Genomic DNA, 25,967 nt, shown 5'->3' with positions numbered 1-25,967 from the left:
CGCCAGACAGATTCTGTGGTGTGCTGTGTGGTGAATGTCGTCGTATTTCATTCAGAAATATGAGAACAGTTTCTGTGGTCATCCTCACGCGAGTTGGTAATAGAAGTCGGGGTAGCAGTGTGATACGTGGTAGGGCCTTTGTAACTTGGGATCCAGGTGGCTGCTAAAGGATTGTAACGGTTCATCCTCCCAAGAACCATAAATAGGTCCCACAAAACCCATATGAGAATGCCTCTATATGGATTCTGGTACACTGAGAACAGAAAAGCGAACAGCTCCAAGTTTCCACAAGTCAGACGTATACGTGTGTTGACGTGCGTGAGTGGGGCACATTGTCACTTGTTGCTAACTATCGGTTGCAAATTAAACTCCACAGTAAACACAAAATGAGTAGCCGCCTTGCAGGATATCATTAACTAAAAGGATTAGAGATCGGCTCTCCGGAAGGAGGGGGGGGGGGGGTTGAGCATAGTGCACCCGTGGCATCTCCCGCTTGAAAATGGACTAATCCAAATGGGATTCATCACTAAAAATGAGTGGAATAAAGTTGCGGCACTTAAGGCTTAAAGTAGCAATGAGAGAGAAAGAGAGAGAGAGATCGGCCCTGGCTGGCAGCCAGCCAATAAATTAGAAGATAAGAAATATGATTCCACTGGCGCACCACAGCAGCCTTGCAGCGACTCCTAACAGAGTTTCATTCATAATTGAATTAGTTGCAGCCAAAGAAAGGCAAGACAAGAATGGGACACTTGCTGACGGATCAATACGGAGACGTTCAAGTGGATCAGCCAGTCGTTCCTGATCCTCGCAAGACTAATTAAATGTTTCCTTCGTCTTCCAGGTGATAATCCGAAGCGGGAAAGGTGGACGAAAAGATGGCGACGCCGCAGTGCAGCTCCAGGCAGAGCAGCTCGCTGTCGTCTTCTCCCAGCAGGCAAGTGGAAGGGTGACAGGGAGGCCTCGCAGACACAAATGGGGGCTTGGCCGTGGATCTTTACTGTGAAAAAGCCCAGTGGCCACAGCAGTCACAAGCGCGGCTGATGCAATATGAAGATCCGTTTCCAGCATTTAGTAAAGATTGGTTCCAAAAATGGAAATGAATACATCAAGCTCCAGCATGTTTCAAGCCTCATCACCACACAATGGTCCCGCTAGGGCTTGGCCGCAGACCTTTCACTGTTTAACTCATTTACTCCTAATAACGTATAAATACGTTTTGTTTTGTTTTAATGTTCTAAGTGTCCCAAAGACGTATTTATACGTTAAAAAAAAAAAAAAAAAAAAAATTATGCTAGAGCATACAGAAGGCTTTGACGCAGCCTCTCAACTGCAAAGAAAGGTTGTAGAAATAGTAGTTATTACACAATCGGTCAGCAGGTGGCAGCAGAGCAAAGGAGATCAACCAGGGCCATGTAGAAAAAAAGCTCAATTACTTACAATTTTAAATAGATTTGCGAAAACTGATGAAACTTAGCTCTCTTCTAATGCTAATTGCTGCATTACGGAAACAGAGAGAAACATACTTTTTTTCCTGATGAAAGAAGAGACTTTCATCTTTCTTTTGATAGGTTCCATGCTTTTATAGCAATAGAACACAATATTCTGTGGGCCTTGCAAAATCAGTCAAAATCCAGTAAAACAGCCGGGAGCGAACGGGACTGCTTCTGTGAAAATGGCTGGGAGAGAATGAGTTAAAAAAAAAAATACAGTGGCCATATCTGTCACAGAGGTGCTGATCCAATAGGAAACCCTGTTTCCACCAAACAGTAACGATTAGGTCCCAAAGACGACACACCAAGACACTTGACAGTCATCACAAACAAACACCATATTGACAATAACAGTAATAGCCGCCATAGACTAAAATAACACCAACGCAGAAGTATACAGCCCACTTTGGCCCCCTTTAGCCCCTTATATGTAGATGAGGTGAGCGGTTGTGCGTCATAGCGAGAGGATGAATGGTAATAATATTGTTTAGAGCAGCTCGGAGTTTAACGAAATCCAATAAGTGGGGATGGACTTTTTGGGCAGCGTGTCTCGGCAGCTTTTTTGCGTACACACACATATCGTCATTCAAGGAATAAAATATTAAGCTCAAATCCAGTACCATATATCAGGCCTGTTTTTGTTGTTGTTGTTTTTTTAGAATTGAGCCACAAAAATGTAAATGTTAAAGCACATTTTTTTTTTCAAAGGTTTTCAAGTTAGATTAAAAACAAAACAAAAAATAGGCCAACTGAAATAATCTATCACTTATTTTTATTTTTTTATTTCCCAATGTACCTTGTGCATGGCAATGCGTCAAACATTTAGTGGGCAGGTCAGACGGCATAACGCTTTCAAGCTAATGGAACGCAATCTGACTGAAATTCTATTATCAGCATTAAGTTAACATGTCACCCGCATTCTGCATGTGTAGAGTCTATTGAAAATGGAAAAGATGAATCATATGGATTATGTACCTCCAGTTTTACAAGAGTAGAGTAGTGCTGGGGTGGAGACCTTATCCACACATGTGCAAATACACTTGCGACCTCAAAACATCTGTGTGCACATCGCAAACCAAAAACGTTGACCACTTGTGGCTTTAAAAGTTCCTGTTTTTGGATAAACTATCAACCAGGGATTTACTGAATCACGATCAGGATAGGGACGTTTCGACCGAGAGAGCGTGAGAGCAAACACGCATTGAGTCGATTTCTTGTAAGCAGATGTGTAGTGTCTAAATAAGAGCAGGAGAAACGACAGAGACAATCACATTCACAACGAACCAGGAGTGAAAGCCGGCTAAATTGACTGTACGCAGTTTCCTGGCTTCACTTGAAAGGTCAGCCTACAACATCTGGCAGTCATATGTCTGTCGTGGCTCGCCACGAGGACCAAAATGGACCAGTCAGAGGGCACGGTATCCAGTTACCACGTGGACGCGAACGTAGGGCGGGACAAAATCAAAGCGAAACGTGTACTCTGTGTTTAGAAGCACCATTAGTAACATGTGCTTTTACCATCTTCAATGGCTCACATGTCTCACACACAGGCCAACGGATGGCAGAGACGCTGCCCGGGGGATTTAAGCGAATTATAGTGAATCCAGCTGGAGAATCTTTGGATACTGTGAATGCAGCTGCAATCTGTTACAGAGTATAAGAGAGTTGAAGAGAGTGCAACTAGGCACAGTAAATGAATCAGCGTCTAGATACTGTGGATTCTGCTGTGGTGATATGGCAGTGAATGCAGCACAAAGAACAACGCAAATGGGAACAGCGTGTTAATTGGTCTGTTTCTGCAAACAAATACAATGCATTAGACATCTAACATTCTTCTCTAAATTTACAAGAAATTTATTTTTCATTTAGAGGAACTTTAATTCCCTTTCTCAGGAAACGGACTGACTTCTTTTTGGATGTGCAGTATCCTGGTTTCTCCCCCTTCAGTCCAAACCAAACCCACAATGGTGTGTTGGTGTGTTTTTTTTTCTGCCCACGTTTCCACTTGGGCTGCCATGCCGGATGCTCTTCTTCTGTGGTCTTTTGCGGATGTGAAATCTGGCGCCACCAAGGACAAACATATCCGACACGTAAAGAGTAGCGAGTTGCTGACTTTGTCCTCTTTTAGAAAATTACTCTTGAGAGTTTTAAACCGCTGCAGTCAAGACTTAAAACAATGACAAATGCAGACTGCTGCCACTTGGTGGTATGGCGATGTAGTGCCTCTAACACAGAGGAGCAGAATAAGAGTTTATAGGCTGTTTTTTATTTTGTGATGTGGGTTCGACTGACATAGCCACGCCGCCAGCTACAATGTGAGCCTAGCGTGCACACTACACAGCTTGTAGTAATATTTACAACGTTATTTACATACGTCAGCTTCATCCATTGTGATATCTGTTGATTGATTCTCCCGTTTTGTTTTAATATTAGTGATGTCCGACTTTCAAGACTCACAAGGCCACATACACAAGCGTGGGAATTATGCCTTACTTACTGTAAGTTTGTGAGTGATTGTTTTGACAACACAGCTGGCTGCAGCTGCCATTTTAACTTTGCTCCTAAGATAAAAGAAAAAGACGGAAAAACTAGTTTCCCAAGGAATTATTTCACCATTGCAGACATTCCACCACAGTGCTATTAGTTAGCGCTATGAATTCCTCTGGGACCGACCGGGACGCTTTAGTAGTTAATCACCTCAAGTGTCTTCTCCCAGCGGCTCTTAATGGTTTTGATTCCATACTTGATGTGAAAAGGTCACAAAACTCAGGCTACGGTTATATATGTTTTTGTTTGCCAGAATAACAGTCCATCCATACATCCTCTGAATTCATGTAAATGAGCATAAATAACCTCCAAATACATCACGTAAAGCACACGTGTCAAACCCAAGGCTTGCAGGCCGGGTCCGGTCCTTATAGTCCCCAAACGCTACTTTCCGTTACAATTTTCCTAGACCGCTGTTCGAAACTAGTTATCATAATCAAATCTGCTTCGCACCGGAACTAGTAATTTGAGACAGTTCGCATATCCTGATGTGTGCGTTTAACTTTCTCACACTGTGAATTGTGAGAGGAAAAACATCAAATATGTTCTTTATCAGTGTTAAAGCCTTGTGATGCAGAAAACGGACCGAAAATTAGTGCAGTTCAGCTTCTGGCTAGCAGACGTGATGGCTAGCCAGAAGTATTTGTTCTTCGTGTTTTGTGGTGTGTATGAGTTTGATGTTTAGTCTACTTATTTAAGTATTTATTCATCCATCCATTTTCTCGACCGCTTATTCCTCACAAGGGTCGCGGGGGGTGCTGGCGCCTATCTCAGCTGGCTCTGGGCAGTAGGCGGGGGACACCCTGCACTGGTTGCCAGCCAATCGCAGGGCACACAGAGACGAACAACCATCCACACTCACAAGCACACCTAGGGACAATTTGCAGCGCCCAATCAACCTGCCATGCATATCTTTGGAATTTGGGAGGAGACCGGAGTACCCGGAGAAGACCCACGCGGGCACAGGGAGAACATGCGAAACTTCACCGAGGAAGGCCGGAGCCTGGACTCGAACCCGAGTCCTCAGTACTGGGAGGCAGACGTGCTAACCACTCGCTCACCGTGCCGCCCCTCTTTATTCACTACTTCTTATTTATTTACTGATGTAAAATGTATTTGTAAAAAAAAAACAAAAAAAAACCTGTATTCGCACTTCAAAATGTTTGCTTTGTTCTTGTTTACTGCAAAACTGATGTTTATGTACAGCACTTTGTATACAGCAACTTGATAAATAAAGCTGAGTTGAGTTGAGCTGAGTTGGAGTGCACTCCAGTCACATTAAACAGCTTATATTGTTGAGATGGAGCCTAAACAATAACTGAGGGCAACCATAACCATTATCTGGCTGCCAATGAAACCAATTTTGACACACCTACTAGAAGGCAAAATTGCTTTAATTTGGAGTATCAGTTGGAAGTTGGAACTGCAAACAACAGCAGGGAGTTGGGCTGTGCAAATATGCTGTTCATCATCGAGTAAATGCAAAGCTGGCTCAACCTCCACTCATGATCTATGAAGCGTTCTTTTTTTTTCAAATCATCTGAGGCCTTCGAGTAAGTTTCGCATATGACTGTTCTGGGCGACCACACCCCTCCCTCAGTTGCAAATTAGTTCCAGCTGCGCTTTAATCGCCATACTTGAGCGACAACATCTGCTCGGCAGCACACCTGCCCATATGCCGCATGCTAACTCCGCCACGTCGTCCGACGGAACTTCTGGCTCGGAGACGGATGGCCGCGGAGTATTTTCATGCAACCTTGCTGTTTTTAGCCACAAATGCCCTGACTCATACAGCGTGAGGACGTTTGTCACACAAAATCCCCTCTCGTTGCTTAGTGAGGATTTCTCAAGGGACTGTCAGGGGGAGATGCCTCTATCGTGTCAACGTTCTGTCAGCAGAAGTGCCTCTAGTTAAAAAAATACAGCAGTTTGTTGACTTTGCAAAGTGCAAAGAAGCAGGCTGGAGCTTAGACTTTGAGACAACCTGCCTGGACTGACAACCACTCTTGAGTCGACAGTCTTGGGCCACCCTTGCCACGACATGACTCTCAACACGATTAAGCAGTATAGAAAATGGATGATTGGACTAAATGTGTAACAACGCACAGTTGTTACTCAGTGCTCTGTCACCAAGGCGTCTATAATCAATTTAACGCTGACTCTCGTGTGCGAGAGTTCTGGAGAAGAAAACGTCATGAGACTGAGCAATGATTCATCATCAGGAGCAACTCCATGAGCGCAAATGCTTCAAAAATGAATCACGACCAAGTTTTGTCTCAAACACAAAGTGAGCACATAATAGGGTCTTTCCTAGAAATGTGGAGACATTAGGGATGTAACGATAAGTGCAATATCGTGATATCGTGATATTAAAACTGCCACAATATCGTCGTCATCATGTTCACCATATTTAAATGCAACTCATCTGTAAAAAAAGTCAGGTTTGTTTCCATTTGTGCAGTTCTAACACCCTCTGGTGGCTAGTTTTTTAGTGCAATTTAATTTTCATTAGGGATGTTGTGGCCCTTCTATGTTTAAAATCTACATTAATTGTCAGATAATGGGGAACGTAATATGCCCATGAAGCAAGCCATTATGTGGAGGAACTCAATATGTGCGTGCATTAACAACATAAAATAATAATAATAGCATAATAATAATAAAACATAATAATAATAACATAACATTGATGTAATGTACAAAAGCACAATATTGTGCTTTTTTTTTTTTTTTTTGTATGATCTCATTCTTTTTACAATATTGTGACCTTTTTTAAATATCGCCGGCCTCCCCACAATATTGTGATAATTATCGTATCATGAGCTTCATATCATGATAATATCGTATCATGATGTTGGGATATCGTTACATCGCTAGGAGACATTCTATTGTCTAGAAGGTCTTGTTAAAGTGAACATGAACGTCTAAAGGACTTAATTCAACAATCCATTGATTGATTACAACTGTGGTCCCCAACCAATGGGCTGCACCAACCATGACCCCTGTGGTCGATGTCACGACGAGAGGAGGTAGGACCCAGATGCAGGATAAGGTAGGCCACAGAGGCAACAGGTTTTATTGCCGGGCAGCAGCAGTCTCCTCTCACACTGAGAGGAGAAAGGGGGAATCAAAAAGGTGGAGAACAAAAAGCGCTCCACTCGGGAGGAAAAAACAGGCACAAGGCAAAAGGGGTAACAAAAGGCGCTCCACTGGAGGAAAAGGCACAAAAACAAGACAAGGCACAAAAGCAAGGCAAAACAACAAGGCAACAGGAACAAGGACTCGAGGACTGTGGGACGCTTCCATGCACTAACTGTGTGTGACACTTCGGCAACGAGGAGAGAATTCAGGTGGCTTTTATGTCCGGGTTGATTAGGAACAGGTGGTAGTGATCATGGGCGTGGACCGGTAATCAGTGAGGCTGCAGGAAGGGTAAGTGACCTGGGGTGAGAGTGGAGTCAGGACTATCAAAATAAAACAGGAAACATGACTATGACAATAAAGGCCTGTCACGCAGGTGGCGGCGTGACAGTCGATCGTTTGCTGGTGTATACACTGGAGCAGAGCAATTATTTCTTATTTAAGGTTGTGTGAGCAAAGACTGCCTGTCAGAAACCAGAGGCTTCCTGAGTATAAGGCCATTCCACAATGCCAAGAAAGGTGTTGTGAAGTCTGATCATTGGCATGTTGACTCAACCCGGAACTATGTATGAGTGTGAAAATGAAGTCGACACAGGAACTATCCACCTTTGGAGGGTAGTACCAGAGCCGGGGTATTTGATTTAACACCTGAGACACACTTCTCTTGCTCTGTTGGGTTGAACGTGATTGTCACTGTCTGCCAACGATGTTATTTTAAGTCACACCAGACAGCCTGAAAAAGGCTGCAGATTGAATGATGCTCAAAGTAGCGAGCGGCTGACTTCCTCCCCTCCTTAGATGTAGAGGACCAATATTAATACAGGATGACGTAGCCCTACTCTGGGCCCCGCATGTAAATATTTGTCATGTTTGTCAAACTGTAATGCACCGCTTCCCCTCCTTTGGAAAACAGACCTATTATTATCCTCATCATTGTCGATTTGCGGCCGGTGAGGCGAGTAAATCCAGCCAGGCTCATTCTTACACGATGATGTTATATAATGTGTGGAAAAATGGTTTGGAAATGGCTCCTTTGGCGCCCGGACCAGCGTACTTTAGGTGTCGCTAAGTGGTTAATTGTGTGAAATGATGCCAAAGTGAACGAATGTGTGGCTTTCCCCCTCGTCGGACACAACGAGCGCTCATCAGGCTGTCTGAGTGTGAGTCACTCGTCGTCGCGTTCATCGAGAGGTTTGCTGACATTTTTGACAAAATTGCCAATCGCTTCTCAGTGGAGGAGTTCATGTTGTTACGTCTTTGAATTATGCATCCATTGTAAACGTAAAGTTATGATGCTAATATTAAATTTTTTTCTCAGTTTTTATCTGATCTGAGGTTGAATTCCAGATTATGCGACCTCTGAGGTTCCACTTAAGGAATTGTTTCCTGTGTTTGAGCCCTCGGTGGCAGTCTGATTGGCTCAGGGACCGCCATGAGGTGGGCATGTTGGTGTGGAGGGATGGTGGCGTTTGCTGCTTACTGCGCTGAATGAGACCTTTGCGTGACCCAAACAAAAGCCCACATTGATTTGCTTTCATAAACCGCTGGCTGCTGTTGAGTTTGTTAGTGGATTCAACAGAAATGGAGCTGTGGCTTTTTTAATGATTTCGTCCTGTGTAGCTGAAACTCAATACCTGGCCACGCAAACGTCATCCGTCCAGACAGTTCGCCGATGGAAAATGCGTGTTTGGCGAGCACACACCGTCACAATCCTCTACGGCCGCCTTCGGTGTGGCCAACTACAGATGGTGACCGGGGAACAAAATTAGAGATGTTGTAGGCATTGAGCCGGCCACTTCGAGGACTCCTTCGAGGTGCCTGCGCTCTTGATTGCCCTCTTAAGCTGCAGTTCATTAGGCAGTTATTGATGTGTTTGCCTGCCGTGACCACTCAGACACCGGCACTACTCCACAAATTCTTGTAATGATCAGCTTTTTTTTCAAATAGTAAACAAAAACCTGAGGGGGTTTTAACAGGTACGGGCACTCCACATGTCAGATGCTGTTTTTTAATCACGATTAGCGTTCTATGATGTTGAAACGCAGTTATGTTGTTTGCAGCTATAAGACTTACATACTTTTGCCAAAATTCATCCCTCCATTTTCGATATCACTTGTCCTCATTCATGGGTGAGCTGGAAGCCTATCCAAGCTGACTTTGGGTGAGAGGCAAGGTACTCCTTGAAGTTGATGCTTGCTAAGGCCGAGATACACCAAGCCGACGTCGGGAGTCGGACAGTGTTGGACCAACGGCATGCGTTGATCAGTGTATAAATTACTGTCGTAAAGACGGATCGAGTTGGATGGAATACGTCTGGGGTGTTTCCAGCTAATTCGATATGTTGAATCGGCGTTGGAGCATTTGATTGTGACTGTGACTGGCTGTTAGCTAGCGAATCAGCGCATGGGGCAAGAAGAGGAAGTGACGAACGCGGATAAACAGTACTGATGGAAAGCCTGGACTTTTTTTGCGCCTTGTCATCCTCCGCATTTGAACGTACAATGTCTTGTCTGTACAGAAGATCGGGAAGATGACTTCGTCTCTTTGGTTCAAGAGAGACCGGCATTGTATAATATTACCATTAAAGTCTATGCCGACAAAGGTATGAAAGCCAAACTATGGCATGACATGGGGACGCGACCGGATATAGCAGGTAGGATTTACTTTTAGATACGATATTGTGCAAAAAGATGGAGGGTTTCATTAACTCATTCACTCCCAGCCATTTTCATGTTCTATTGCTATCAAAACATGGAACCTACCAAAAGAAAAGTGTGTCTCTTCTTTCATCAGGAAAAAAAAAAAAAAAGTACGGTATATTTTTTTTTTAAATCTGTTTTTATGTTTTGTAGCAATTAGCATTAGAATTAGCTAAGTTTCATCATTATTCACAAACCTGTTGAAAATACTGGGAAAAAGAGTTTGTTGCAACATGGACCTGGTTGATCTCTTATACTACCTGCTGGCCGTTTTTTTTTTTTTTTTTTTTTTTTTTTTTTTTTTTTTTTTTTTTTTTGTAATAAGTACCATCGCTTTAAGCGGCCGCTTCAGGTCAGCAACATACATCGAAACCTTCATACAAAAACTCTTGCATACAAAAACCTAAAAAAAAACGTATAAATATGTTTTTGGGAGTGAATGAGTTAATGTGGGAGGACATCGTGAGAGAAAAAGTAGCCAGTATACATTGTTTATTTGTTTATATCCCACCCCGTAAAGAGGTTTCCAGTTTACTTTAGGAATAATGACTACCGCCGCCAATGGGATGGAAGGGAATTACTTCTCTCGTATGTGCTGAAGGTACGTAATAGTTAGTGTTGGTGCAGTGTATATTTACGTGATTTTACTACACGACGTGCCGACGCCACAGGGGGTCACATTTAGGCCCTCAGTCAACAACCATTTCCATCCACTGTATGAGGAATTTCATGTCTTCAAGTAACAAAAGATGCATGTTTTTGGGGTGTGGGAGTAAGCTGGAGTACCCGAAGAAAAACCACACAAGCACGGGATAAAAAAAAAAAAAAGTAAATTCCACGCTGGAAGGCCAGAGCAGAGATTTGAAGCCAAATCTAAGAACTATAAAGCACATGTGCTAGCCACTATTTCATTGTCTGAGGTTTGAGTGTTGACTAAATATGGGTCACTTGCTTCTTCCCTGTGCTTGTCCATTCAGCAGCAGTCGCTTGCAGTGCCTGCAGGTGGACTCGGTCCAGCGCTGGATGGAAGACCTGCGTCACATGACGGAGGTGGAGTGCATGTGCGTGCTCCAGGCCAAACCCATTGAGGTCGAGGACGATTCCCAGCAGGCCGAGCTGATCGTGTCTGCCGGGGCGGGGACAGGGGCGGTGGCGGCGGGGGACCACGTGGCCCGCAACAACCTGCAGACGCTCCTTCGCCGGGCCCTCGTGGTCAGCACCGAACTGGGTAAAATGTTCCAGCGGCTGGAGAAGGGACGCTGGCAGAGGGTCCACAGTACGGCGGTGCGTGCAAACTGCCACGTGCGCTCCCTGGTGCACGAGTACAGCGCTGCGCGCAACACGCCGCCGGAGATGCAGAAGGTGATCATCATGTTGGGCTTTTTGAGCGTTCAGCTGGTGATGTCAGGTCACTCATCCATGTGGTTTTGCTTCCGTTTCAGTTTGAGACATCTCTCCTGGAGAAGTGCATGGAGCTGACGAATATCACGGAAAGGTGCAACATCAAGCCACTGAGAGTGTAGTTAATGGCTCACTTGCCAGACAGGATGAGTTTGGTTCCGTTACACTGTCCTATGATTGACTGCCAACTAGTCCAGGGGGATTGAACACAATTCCTTGAACGTTGTAAAAATGATCTTACATTATGCGGAGACAACATCTGTTCAGCTGATTAACCTTCTAGTAGACCCTGATGATGCAATGTGTGCGTCCATATTTTGGCCAGATCATGTCTATTTATTAGGGGTGTGCTCAAAAAAATCGATACGGCAATATATCGTTGCGGGCCTCATTACAATACACGTATCGATAACGCAGGCATCAGAATCGATATTGCTCATTAACCTTAAATAGGTAGTTAACGTTTGCCTTTGCAGCTTGCATTGTGCCTAAGAAATAAAAACCAGCAGCGTATTTGAAGTTAATTGCCTTCAATTAATGCAAAAATAGCTCACCAGTTATTGGACACTGTGTCTTGCTAAGATAAACGAAAGCAAGGAAGAATGTCAACATTTATTTACTTGTAAATTTAACATGGCATGTGTCTTAATGTACCAATTTTCGTATATTTTGTTTAAAAACGAAATAGAATGTGTTGCATGAAAAAAAATGCTGTTTTTATTTCCCCAAATATTTCAAATAAGCACATTTTAGAGCTGTAATTTTAATACTTTGATATTTTTGCTCATATCGGCTCATGCCTAATAATACATTTTCCCGGTGTGTCTGTGAAAACTGCTCCCTGCTCTGCAGTGCGTACATATTTAGACCAGGCATGCCGCTTGGTGGTAAACCATATTTTACCAAAATATTTTTGTCAGTCAGCATAACAAACATATCCTTTAGGTATACATATGACTGTTATTATAAAATGCAAGAAAATTAATGTAATATATTGGGATATGCATCGCCTTGAAGATCAAGTATTGGGATACATATGTATCGCGATATGTATCGTATCGTGAGCCCTGTATCGTGATACGTGTCGTATCGTGAGGTTGGCGGCAATACCCAGCCCTACTATTTATCGCCACTTTTAACCACAGGTGCCTTCACACCGAGGACGAGTTCTTCCTAAAGTCCATGCGGGATGCCATCCATGAGATCCTGACTGACGTCAGCGATTCCTTCAGCAACATGATTGACATGGCATTAGCCAATGAGATCCAGGTTTGTACTTTTTTGTCCTTTACAGATAAATGACTTTTTGGCTTGAGTTTCACGTCAGATTTTCGGTCTGTTCTTGCAGGTTCTGATCAAGCAAATTGAATCTTCAGACAATGTTCACACCATCGGCAGTGCCATCAGCAACCTGCTTTCCCTCACCCAGGATGGACCACAGCTCTGCAGCATCATTGCTAAGGTAGTGGGGAGGGGACAGCCTCCAACTTGAGCCCAGTGTGTTCACGTTAAAATTTGCCAGTTCTGGTTTGGCAGCTGTGACGAGATTGCCAGTTGGCAGATGGCTAAGTGAACGTTTGTTAAGTTTATCGTTGTGTTCAGTGTCTTTAACAATCTACGTGTGTGCCCTGCCTTTGTGTAAAGGGCTGTTTAACTGCAAGATCAGGCAAGCAGATCAGACAGCAAGTCTCAATCAGGCCATTAGTTAGCCGGCCACTTCCAGGACACACACACACGTACACAGATTGTAAGATCAATACTGTCAGTTCCCATTAGCACAGAGCGTTGATCACATGGCTACCTATCAATCCGCCCTACCTAACAGAAGGGTGGAGAGTGGGCGGCTGTCTTCCAGTATCCGCTAATGATTGGCTGCCACTAAATGACATCCTGCCACCTCAGACACACACACACACACACACACACCCACACACACCCCCACACACAGAAAAGCACACACATCGCACAGCAAAGTGCATAATTGCTGGCTAGTGTCCAACTTCCTCCAATCCTCATTATCATTTTCCGCAGAGTGTGTTACTTATCTTGTTTTTGATCCCTTTCTCCTGATAAATGCGACTAGATTTTTAAATGCTGGGAAGCAGAGCGAATATTTCCTCAGTGATGACACACAGTTTATTCTGTACATATAGATAGCAGTGAATAACAATGTGACATAAACTGATGAGTCAGTCTGTGCACATCAAACAGACCGTGACTCAAAGATAACTTGTACAATTTCAAAATTTATATTTTGTAAGAAAAATTTCGGGGTGAAATACACCCCTAAACTTGAAAAACTCATTAGGACGGAGTGGTTTATCATGCTAACATAAACAGTGGTTGGTTGACGTCTAAAGATTTTAGGATGATGTGAATGTTTTTAGTTACGTTGATAATATTAATTGTTGATTAACTTGTTTTTACCAATTTTGTGAGTTAAGGATGTTAAAATGCAACTTAAACGTGTTTTTTGTTTGTTGTTTGTATTGTTGTTTTGTTTTTAAGTGATAAGATTAACTTGTTTGTTTGTTTGTTTGTTTGTTTGCTTTACAAACATGAATGTTAAAATGGGATTGTAAAATTTTCATTTTAAATTTTAGTTTTAAAGATCTTATGGCTGTGCGGAGAACTGAAATGCATTGTAGCCTACTCACTGAAAGGGAAGATTTGTGGCTGTCAAGGTACATTCGTCCAGATTAGCCATGACAGTCTCCAGTCCCCTAAAAGTCATACTATTGGTGTTTTATTCGTTTTTAACAGTGAGAATGACCCTCTTTAAACATATTCCATAAGCTAAGCCAAAATTCATCCACCCATTCACATACATTTTGCCTTAAAAAAAAACAAAAAAACAAAAAAAAAAAACGTTTAGCCAACTAGCCAGCTAGTTAGCTAGTCAGCTGTTGGCCATTAGCGCCTAGCATCTAATCAATGAGAATGACCCTCTTTAAACATATTCCATAAGCTAAGCCAAAATTCATCCACCCATTCACATACATTTTGCCTTAAACCCCCCCCCCCCACAAAAAACGTTTAGCCAACTAGCCAGCTAGTTAGCTAGTCAGCTGTTGGCCATTAGCGCCTAGCATCTAATCAAACAATGCGAACATGATGACGTCATAACCCCTATCACTCCCTCTTGAATCTTTTGGCCTCGAAAGCAAAGTTTGAAACTTTGAATGAAGTTTGATGTTATAAGACTGTAAATGTTAAAAGCAGTGTTTCATAAAACATTTAAAAAAATCTTGTAGCCTTGAAGTAGAACTTACCTGGGGCTGCAATCTGATTGGATAAGCGTGTCGTAAACAAAAGGATAGTAGAAGAGTCATCTTATTCTCAATCCAGGAGAGGGTATAGGGCTCTGGATGGTGGAGTTGTACTGTCGCTTGCTTTTGATGCAGGTGGCAGGAAACTGTGCTTATATGTGAGTGAGTGTATATAAAAAAACAAAAAAACAAAAAAAACAAGAGCAATCAAATCACGAAATGGACTATCTGGAACACTGAATAGGCCTCCATATATTTTAATCGTAAAAGTGATATATTTGAGATATGTGGACATTCAGAAGTAAGCACAATTTTATTTTCATTGGTAGCAATAACAAGGAAGCCGAACTTTTATGAATAATTCATTTTACATTTAAGAGGTTGCTCCAGGTTCCTGCTATTGCTAAGGGGACACTTTAGCTTAGACGCTCTTACTTTTTTATTACTGTTTTTCTTAAAAGTTGATACATCTGGCCCATTCTTTCGGACCATGACAGGAAATCAGACAAACGCAGAAGAAGGAAATTACTACCAAATAAGCACAGTAGGAATTAGCTGTCTCCAATATAAAATATTCAAGTAAACACATATTATTGGTACGTTTGTGCAAATTTACCTCATTAAGAGGAGTAACAGAAGACCTGGCATCATTATATAATGGCAAAAATGTCACTGCCACCCCAGGCCCTCACACTACTCATGCAATGTCTATCAGGAGTAAACTCACGATAAACAAGTGTTGATCTGGTGCTTTGTGCGCAATGGAGTGCAAATTACAGAATTACACGCCGCATTGTTTCGTTTGTGCAAATGTGCCATGGCGGAGAATCATTTTTAGCCTTAGCTTAGCGTGATGGTGTCTCGGTGAAGTCTTTTGAAACGATGGCAAAGTTGCTCGACGACGTGTGAAAAAGCAAAGCGGCCGTGCAGGTGAAAGAAACGTCAAATTAATCGCGTTACTGCATGTTTCTCAGCAGGATGTAAGAAAGCAAGCAATTTTTTTTAAACAGCCTATCTAGAATTAGTGTAGACTAAAATAAATCAACCTCAGCCGTCTTGAATTTTATATAACATTTTACCAGTGCATGGTTATTGGAGAGTTGAGGTGGTTATCACATCGACTGGAGAGTGTGACGTTTGCATGTTCTTGGATGAGGGTTTAGGTCAAAGTTCGGAGCAACATTTTGTTTGTTTGTTTGTTTGTTTGTTTGTTTGTTTGTTTGAACTAAGCCAGACCTCATCCCACAATGCACTATGATTACAATATACTGAAATGGACAGAGAGTCAAATCTAGCTACGGTAAATAGAAACTATAATGAAGGCCTATGGACACATAAAAATTTGAGGAAAGCATGATTTTGTGAGCGCCAGCAGCTCATTGCTGAGCCACGTCAACAGAAGATCCCGAAATGACCCATCAGTGACAACAAAACACTGAAATCCGTCACGCTGGATGAATATTGCATATTTCATGAGTTGAAAACACTGAGAAGATGATGAGAATCTAAAAAAAAAAAAAAAAAAAAAGTATCTGCCACGTGGGTATGTAAAACACACTTCCAGGTAGTCATCTGTGTGCAAATAGGTGGAATTACCTGGTGGAAGGACAGCCATTATCCTAATAAGGCCATTAGAGCAGTCGTGTGTTGTTCACACGGTGGAGTGGCCAATCACGCTGCCCTCCACACCCTGACCGCTCTTTCCCGTTTGGATGATTGGACAGTTTGGGTCCTGGGAAGCTCACAGTCAGAATGTTTGCTGGTCCTGAGAAAAATAAAAAATAAAATAAAATACTAATTCTGTTTGTTTTGATTTTGTTTTCGAAGATGATTCCAGTTTCTAGTAGTGTTGTTCCGATACCGTTTTTTGGCACCCGGTACCGATACCGATACCCAGCTTTGCAGTATCGGCCGATACCGATACCATACCGATAGTTAAGATTTTTTTTCCTCAACATGAAAAAGCTGTTGGTTCATTGGTTCAGATCTTAGATCGGCATGCAGTGAACATGTCACATATCAGTGAATGTTGTGCATGAGCAAGACAAAAGATGCTGTATCCAAAATCCTATATTAGCGTTGGCATTAATGGTATCAGCATGTAACTTGTGAGTAGTCACCGATACCGATAGCACTGTTTTTATGCAGTATCGGTATCGGAACAACAATAGTTTCTAGTGGAACTTTTGAGTCGAACACTCCAGTGCTTCTTGGACCTTGATCTTCTAGATTAAAAAAAAAAAAAAAAAAAAAAAAAAGCCTCTAAGTTTCCACCTCTCTCAGTTTCTTTGCCTTTTTATGTAAACCTTCCAAATGAAATGCTTTAGTGGTCTAAAAAGTTACATGATCAAAAACGTTCACCCAAACACCTCTTGAATGTCTGGCAGGAAGGAGCGGTGGTGTCGCTGTTCAAGATCTGCCGGCAGGATCGATTTAAAGGCCTGTACGCTCACGCTCTGAGGACCGTGGCCTCCATCTGCTGCGTGGAGGAGGGCATCAAGCAGCTAGACAAGGTACCCACGCACCCACCCACGCTCTAGGAAAAGGAAAAAAAAAAAAATCACAAGGGTTCTTGCTTTGATATTGATTGGTAGTCTTAATGCCAAGGAACTGCTGTACTAATATTCTAATTCCATAAGGATCTGATCTGCTTTTGTACTACTACATGTTTTAGTTACACTGTTAATTTGCATTTATACAAAGTCTATTATGCTTGACATACTGGTACTTTAATACTTTTCCTGTCTTATTTTTATTGGTTTAGTTTATTTAAAAAATAAAGTGATCTCAGAAAGTTCTAATTGATAAGAAGCCTACATTTTGAAAATGTCAGATTGAGGTGGGGGAAAAAAGGAAGCTTTCAGGTATGAAAAGTCTTTTAAAGCAAAGTCCGCTCCCGACGAGCGAAGCGTCCTCGGGGGAGCGTCCGTCAGCCGCGTCCGCTCAGCCTCGACAAACACAACTGTCGCTGCGGAGGGCGCCGGTGCTGTGCAGGTGCTGTTTATCAGCCGATACGCTGCTTGCTTTCATCCCCTAATGGGACTTTATGTAATCACGACATGGAGCATGATGGCTAACAACATTTTGGAAGAAGACCGGATGATTGACAGATAGTCTACGGTACTCTCTGGTGTCACCGAGCTTTCAGTGTTGGCGTACAGAACCCGGCGAGCCTATAGCAATCTTCTCGTAATAATAATGATAATAATAATAATTCTTATTTACTATTTACTGCACTAAAAGTGATGATTTGCATGCATTTTTTCTCCTGTTCATCTTTTAAATATTAAATACTATTCTGTAATTTTGAATTTAGTATTTTGCCTCCTCCCTATAATGCAGTCAGTGCAGTTATGTGAGGTGAACTCCGAGAGGAACACCCTCTTTTCGGGAGTGGGTGCTGCCAGGAAACTCGGATTGTGATGGGGGAGATTAATGGGGCTTGTTTTCACGTCATTGCCGCTGACGTCCACCGAGACCAAAATAGGGAAGTGTCCTGTGAACGTGGGCGCACTGATGCTCATCAGCGGATGAGAGTGACAGGTGCGGATGGATGATGAGAGTCGGTCTGCATGCTTGTCTCCAAACTTTGGTTTCCCTAAAGTGTTGGTGGATTGCATTTAGTATTGACTTTCTATGACTATTCATCATTATTATGCATACGTGTTGCTGTTTGTGTCAATCAAACTGCGATCATCCCATATTGCACATAACAGATGATTGGATGGAGTAATTCAGAGGCATTATATTTGCTGCATATAGAAAAAAAATATATTTTTAATTTGTTTTTAATCACATGGTCAAGCAATACTGTGAAAAATTATGCAAAGTGAAAAAGGAAGCGTAAAGCATATGTCATGTGCAACAGCTCCTCCATGTGGAGAAAGTGTGGAATTGCATCTAAAAAAAAAAAAAAAAAAAAGAGCTCCATTTGACCAAATGAGGAATGAAGGCTCTCTTTTTGTGCAAAAACTAATTGTAACATAAATTTTAAATATATATTTTGTAATGAATTCAATTATATATAATGTATGAAGTATCTAAAATTACACAATTAATTCAAATTAATTCTTAATAACAGTCATACCGTTATCCACTGAAGTTTTGTCAAAAAAAAAAAAGACCCGCAATAACTGAAATCCACGAAGTAGTTAGCTTTATGTTTTACATTTATTATATATGTTCTGAGGCTCCAAACCCCCTCACCACACAGTTTATACACTTTTCTCGAGACATTTACATTTTCTCACATTTCTCGCTTGTTTAAGCATTCTCAATGTTCAAACTTCATAACTTTTACAAAATAGGTACATTACTGTAAAAAGAAAAAAAAATGCATGCAAAATTGCACAAAAAAAATTTGTGTAACAGTGAAAAGTGAACCATCTTATAGAGAGGGAACACTGTAAATCCATTTTTTTTGCATTCAGTATGTATAATTTTTTAATTTATGTTTATTTTACATTTAATATGCATTTAAAAATAATGCATAACAGTAATATATGTAATGGTACGAAATACAATATATTAAGTAATGTGTCTGCTGTACAATAGACTAAATTAATAGTATATGAATTTAGATATACAACAAACACCTCTTAATGCTTAATTACGATGATGTTGTGATTTGTATGCATTTATTTGATATTTTAATATCCATACATCGATTTTCTGCACATCAGATTTGTTAGAATTTTTAAATGTTAACATTAACTCTTTTACTTCCACGTTATCAAAAAACTTTAATATGACAAAGGCTTTGATCGTTCACATCATCCTGGAAAGCGTTCTATTTCGTCAGATTCCGTCATGTTTCATTGTAATTTCATACACCGGCAGCCCATTGAAAAGAGATACAATGCTGCCATCTGCTGACCACAGTTATAGAGTGTTTGTGATTCCACAACCCATTGACCAGCAGCGCTGCACTTAGACGTTACACTGCCCATTGCTAAAAATAAATAAATAAATAAATAAATGTAGTTGACGTCATTTAACGTTTATGGCGGCATACATCATGATTTTACTAATCGCTATTAAACGTTTTTGGCAGTCAAAGAGTTAAAGAAAAAAATGATGATGGGAGATGCTTGTCGCCAAACAGGTGGACGGCATCCTGTGCCTGGCGGACATCTTGACGGACGACGGCAGCGCCGAAGCGGCGCGGGCCGAAGCGGCGGCGGTGGTGGCGCAGATCACGTCGCCGCACCACACGTCCACGCAGCACCTGGCCAGCTTCCTGGAGAGCATGCACGACATCGTCACCGCGCTCATCAGTGAGTGGTCAGCTTTACTTACAGTGTCGTCGATTAGAATACGGATCTCGAAAGCTTGACATAGGTCGGTCTCACTAAAACATCTTAGGGGTTAAGCTAAAGCTTTTCATAAACAAGGAAGAGATTTAACCTTCGGGTCACTGAACTAAACTACGGATTCGTCCCTGTCCGTCAGACTTGTGCGAGAGCGCCTCGTGCGGCGAGGTCTTCCTGTTAGCGTCGGCGGCCCTGGCCAACATCACCTTCTTCGACAGCATGGCCTGCGAGATCCTGTTGCAGCTCAACGCCATCCACATCCTGCTGCAGGCCTGCAAGGACCGCCAGCGGGTGGACACGCCCTACTCCAAAGACCAGGTGCCTCCTCGCCGTTGTTACGGGATGTAATCATAAAATCAAATCCCAAATGAGTGCCGACTGTCAACGTTTACATTGTAGGTGGTGACCATCTTAGCCAACCTCTCCGTTTTGGAACAGTGTGCAAGTGAAGTCCTACAAGAGCAAGGTGAGCCATTGTTATGTTCTGGAGTTGGACCCCAAAAACGCAGACCCGAATAAGATTTTAACTCTTTATTCGCACAACATCGAGAGGCGTAGAACAAACATGACTAGACAAGAAACAACGAAAATGTATCGAGAATCACGAGACACTAAGCTAACTTGGGCTGTGGAGGTGCAAAGGGGAACAGAGGTAATAATCCGACAAAAACACACACTTCTCAGACAGCTTATATAGACGTGTGGGTAACAGGACTGACATGCTTTATCTGATTGACTGTTGACTAGATAAAGAGATTAAAGATTCCTGACATCACATAGCTTCTGACATCACATAGCGCATTACCAGTTGAAACTAGATGCCGATTACATCAGTTCAAAACAGACACTTGACCTCACGGTCATGACTCTTGCATGACCCTAGTCATGACAGTAAACAGAACCCTTACATGACCCTAGTCACAGTAAGCATAACCCTTGCATGACCCTAGTCATAATCTAATTGGCTGTTGACTAGATAAAGAGATTAAAGATTCCTGATATCACATAGCTTCTGACATCACATAGCGTATTACGAGTTGAAACTAGATGCCGATTACATCAGTTCATAACAGACACTTGACCTCACGGTCATGACTCTTGCATGACCCTAGTCATGACAGCCATTAATTTGATTTGTTTTTAATTAGGGTTGCACTAGTGGTTAGCACGCTTGCCTTACAGTTTTGAAGAAGGGGGTTCAAATCTGGGCTCCAGCCTTTATGTGTGGAACAGAGTTTTTCCTCCCACATTCCAAAATCACATTAGTTTCATTGAAGACTCCAAAAATTGTCCTTAGTCGGAATGCTTGTTTGCCTGTATGTGTCCATTTTGTGGCTAAAAATACATTGGCAAACATGATCCCCTAGATGGCAGCATTGTACCATATGCGGTCATACTAGCTTATTGCAGGCCTGTCAATCAAAGTGCACTCAATGTCCCACTCATGCTACATAGTGTATAACCTGGTTGCCACTGTGAGACTTTAACCTGTTTTTTCTTTATCTCTTGTCAGGCGTGGAGCGGCTGCTGCTGTTGCTGGGCGAGAGGCCGTCCTCCTCCAGTCCGTCTGAGGGTGCCGCCTGCGAGCGTGTGCAGCAGAAGGCCGCTGTCACGCTGGCGCGCCTTAGCCGGGACGCCGACGTAGCCCAGGCTGCCATCCAGCTCAAAGGTACCCAGGTTGAGGTTTTTTGTTTTTTTCCCCCCCAACCCAACTCCGGTTTCACTGATTGCCATAAAATCAGGTGGACATGTTGATCATAAGAGGACACACAAAAAAAGTCTCAATGAACATTTTTAAATTGAATTTAAATTGAAACTAAACAGGAAGTTAGCCATTTTGTTTTGAAGCAGCCATTTCACAGTCTGGAAAGTTACACACACAAAAAAAATAAAAGAGCCTCCAACACAGTTTTGCTGATTGACATGAAGTTGAGTGGACACGTGAGATGAGCCATGTTCAGAATTGAACAGGCAGGCGGCCATCTTGTTTTGAAGCAGGCACTCAATCACACGGGCCCGAGCATGCTAAATCCAGTATGGGCAGAGCATTGGGTCAAATTTGAAAAGGGTTGCAAATACCTTTTAAGTTGTGTTTTCCTTGACATTAAACGTATTCTCTTATTGCTGTAAAAGTAACAGTTGATGTGATGGCGACGTAAACAATACGTGTTAACGTTCCCTCTCCTGCCATTAGCCGTTCCTCGTCTCATCGAACTGTGCCGATCCCCCACGGAGAGGAACAACAGCGACTCCGTCTTGGTCGCTTGCCTGGTAAGTAACAGTCGTGTGTGTATGTATCTGTGATTAGTTTCCTTCCTTTAGCCCATTCCTTAACCACTGTACAGAAACACATAAAAATGTGCTTTTGTGTCTACAAATAGTCATTAGTGTGATGTACAAAACAGATTTTTTTTTTTAAATCATAAAAGTCATTAGAATACCTTACCTGAATGAAGTTGTAATATTAACAAAATAAAGCCAGAATTTTGCAAGAAATATGTCTCAATCATAACAGAATAAAGTCAGAATTATTGGAGAGCAAAGTTGGAATGTGACAAGTAAATCTTAATTCGCAAAAAAAAAAAAAAGGACTTGTAAAATTGTAAATAATGCAAAGAAAAAAAGGCATAATCATAATGAAGAGTAAGGTTCTACATTTTTTGAAAATAAAATCTGAATTTTTATGAGGGAATAACACATTAGGTTAGGGCAAGAAAGTTGTGTTGTTACAAGAATGAGTTGAATATTAAGAGAATGAAGTCGGAATGTTGTGAAAGAGAAAAAAAAAAATCATAATCATACTCCCTAGAATGAACTCAGAATAAAGTTGTACAACCTATTAGTAATATTATGGCTAACCTACTGGATAAAGTACTTATAATGTATTTTGGGATAAGGGATGTTGAGGATAAACCTGAAAGATGCTTTCTTTTAGGTTTTCTGAGAATTTTGACATTAAAACTCAATTTAAAAAAAAAAATAAAAAATCACATTTCTTCCCCATCACAATGTTAAACTGTTTATCCCTTCACGTATTAATGATTTTTTTATTTTATTAATATTCAATTCCAGGGAGCAACTTGCACCTAAGCATGTTAAAATCTGCACATATCGAGAATATAGCTACACTTATCATTCTATCTGAGACCCCATCATTATCAGGAGGAGGTCGTTGAGGCGCTCGGCAACTTAATTGGGCTGCCCTCATCTTCACACTGCATTGCACGTGGCCGAGGGTTAAGTAACGTTCCACAACGTACTGATTTTTAATTTTTTTACCTTCAAAGCGGCAAATTTGTACATTTAGAGGCAATGCAACGCTTAGCTGTGAACTACTGGGCTAATTAATAGGTCACGTTAAAATATTATTCTGGTGAAAAGTTATAGAAGATTTTAGGGGTCTCCCGACACAGAAGACTCCCAAAATTAACTCATTCACTGCCTTTGACAAGTATACTTGTCAATTGTATTTTTTAGCGCTCGGCTAAATGGGGGCGAATCTGAGCATGCTCCACTGTAAATATCAAACTTGGAAACAACTTTACTGATGCCCAACCACCGGTAGATGACATCATTGCCCCATTTTATAAGAAATAAACACAGTTTCAGAGTCCATGGGAGAAATGGCAGTATTTTGGTAAACCTACATTTTTCTACTGTCAATTATAAAAGAACGGGACGAGGCAAAAAGTAGGGAGTTTATTCTGTCATTTGGTAGATTCGGTTTATTTATAATTATTGAACGTAATATCACGTGAGTATTGAAAATTTTGAAATGTTCTAAAATGGCTGGCAGTGAATGAGTTTTAATGTCCGAAGCACCCTCTGTAAAATTAGAAGGGAAAAAAAAAAAAAAGTCAACCCATGACATGGAAATTCAGTGGACACATCTGTCATAACAGGAAGCATATAATTAAATAGGAATTCAGCCATTTTGATTTTACTCAAAGCCTTTTACTTTGATGAACTCCTGTCCAAATGAGCCCCAATAGGAAGTCGGTAGCGTATATGAGACGTGTGGGTTGAGCATGGCATCAAAGTTCATGAATGAGTTTGATCATTTGAAAAAATAAAAAAAAATATTAGCCATGAAACACTAGTGTCACTGATCAACATGAAAATGGATGGACACGTCCGCCATAACTGGATGCAAGAAGCAGCCATTAAAGGCAGACTTTTTATTTATTTATTTTTTTATCATGCTCTGTTTGCATTGTTCAGGTATACCTAATATTTTGACATCTACGTGTGCAGGCGGCCTTGAGGAGGCTGGCGTCGGGGTGTCCGGACAGCATCGAGGCGGCCGACCATCAGCAGCTGATCAAACCGCGCCTGGTCGACTCCTTCCTCCTGTGCTCCAACATGGAAGAGAGCTTTGTGTGATGCTAACGTGCTATAATGCGCGTCCGCCGCTGACTGCTCAAGAAGCGCTAAAACATTCTTTGACTGGACCAGCAGACAAACCCATTGGAATGGATTAAGAAACATTTTGTGTGTGACGGCGTGTGCACGTGCGTGTGTATGTTTAACAACAAAAAGTGTGGAGTCCGCTCAAAAAGACCCTTCTAAATCAAATATTTAAGTCTGTTAGTTCCAGAATTTACCGTAATTCTGTTGGCAGTGCCAGTAAATGACAAAGGGGGCATGATGACTGGTCACATTTCTGGGTTGCTCTTGTCATAGATAAACAGACTGACAGTAGACAAGAGCAACCATTAAAAAAAAAAAAAAAAAAAAAAATGCGGCATCATGGCCACTAGGGGTGTTAAAAAAAATCGATTCGGCAATATATCGCGATACTACAGCACCCAATTCTCGAATCGATTCAATAGGCAGCCGAATCGATTTTTTTAACATCCATTTTTGATGAAAAAATATTCAACAAAACGTCTAAATTTCACACCTTAAGCATGGAAGAATGTTATATTAATGGAACATTAAGCCTTAATATTTTAATTTCAATGCTGTTCTAACATGAAAAAGGTTACAACCTGTTTGTTAAATACAGTGGCTCACAGTTATAAAACTGAAGTTTGAGATCAATAAATAATAAATTTTCATACAAATCTTACAGTGTACATGTACAAGTTTACGGAATGGTATTTTCTAAATTTGAGTAAAAAAAAATCGCAACAATCGACTTGAAAATTCATATCGGGATTAATCGGTACCGAATCGAATCGTGACCTATGAATCGTGATACGGATTGAATCGTCAGGTACTTGGCAATTCACACCCCTAATGGCCACCATGTTGGCAGGGTCGACATTCGCTTCAAATGCAATGGTTAAAGAGGAAGTCAATCTCCAAAAAATATTTTGACAATAATATATTCGATGCAGCCCCAATAGTCTACACACGTATTTTGGTTAATTTTGCATTAGTTAAATATGAGTAAAGCAGAAAAATCCAGCAGTTTTTATCACTATCAGAAGGCGGCCATTTTGCCACTTGCTGTCGAGGGAAAATGATGTCACAGTTGCACACGTCTCAGGTAACAACCAATCACAGCTCAGCTTCAGAAAGCAGGTGAGCTGTGATTGGTCGTTGCCTGAGCCCTAAACAACTGTGATGTCATCTTCCGTCGACCGCAAGTGGCAAAATGGCCGATGGATAAAAACAGCTGGATTTTGTTTCAGAACTCGTATTCCACACGTGTAAATTAATCAGAATTTCATGACTAGTTTAGACTAGTGAGGTCACATATACAACTTATTGTTGTCACGAAATGTCTAAAGTTGACTTCCCCTTTAAGTAAGCTAAACAATTTAAATTTGATTGTATTTCGGAAGGATAAAAATTAAATATTACGGGATTAAAAAACATAAATAATAGATTTTCCAGGGAACTTTTTTTTTTTGTAGAAAAAAGGGCAGATTATTACCAGATACTAAAATAATGGCTTGTTTCAGTGTTTTAATTTTCAGATAACACATTTGTAATATTACAGTCATACAAGTCACTGTATTTACATAACCACATACTAACTACATCATTACAGTTAAAGATCTTATTTCCTTGGACAACTCACTATTGTTTTTTTATGATTACTACTCCATGCATGACTTATTGCCATAGCTTGATAGAACACGTCGTGTTAATAATCCT

The 25,967-nt window shown here is 41.4% G+C and overlaps 1 protein-coding gene across 1 annotated transcript; it reads left to right on the top strand.

The window, feature by feature from the left end:
* The first annotated feature begins 228 nt into the window (after positions 1–228).
* On the top strand, positions 229–25,302 carry insc (INSC spindle orientation adaptor protein). Its single transcript, XM_077517964.1, has 15 exons — positions 229–291; positions 842–934; positions 2,831–2,935; positions 8,799–8,926; positions 10,855–11,239; positions 11,320–11,372; positions 12,424–12,547; positions 12,627–12,740; positions 16,935–17,060; positions 19,652–19,823; positions 19,999–20,177; positions 20,259–20,325; positions 21,373–21,528; positions 22,054–22,130; positions 24,114–25,302. Exons 1-15 carry the CDS (start codon positions 229–231, stop codon positions 24,240–24,242), a joined length of 1,971 nt encoding a protein of 656 aa, XP_077374090.1. The 3' UTR covers positions 24,243–25,302.
* The last annotated feature ends 665 nt before the right edge of the window (positions 25,303–25,967 follow it).

The sequence above is a fragment of the Festucalex cinctus genome, chromosome 3 (assembly GCF_051991245.1).
Source record: "Festucalex cinctus isolate MCC-2025b chromosome 3, RoL_Fcin_1.0, whole genome shotgun sequence".
Taxonomy (NCBI): Eukaryota; Metazoa; Chordata; class Actinopteri; order Syngnathiformes; family Syngnathidae; genus Festucalex; species Festucalex cinctus.
The sequence above is the reverse complement of the archived record's forward strand: the minus strand, read 5'-3'. Positions and strand labels throughout refer to the sequence as shown.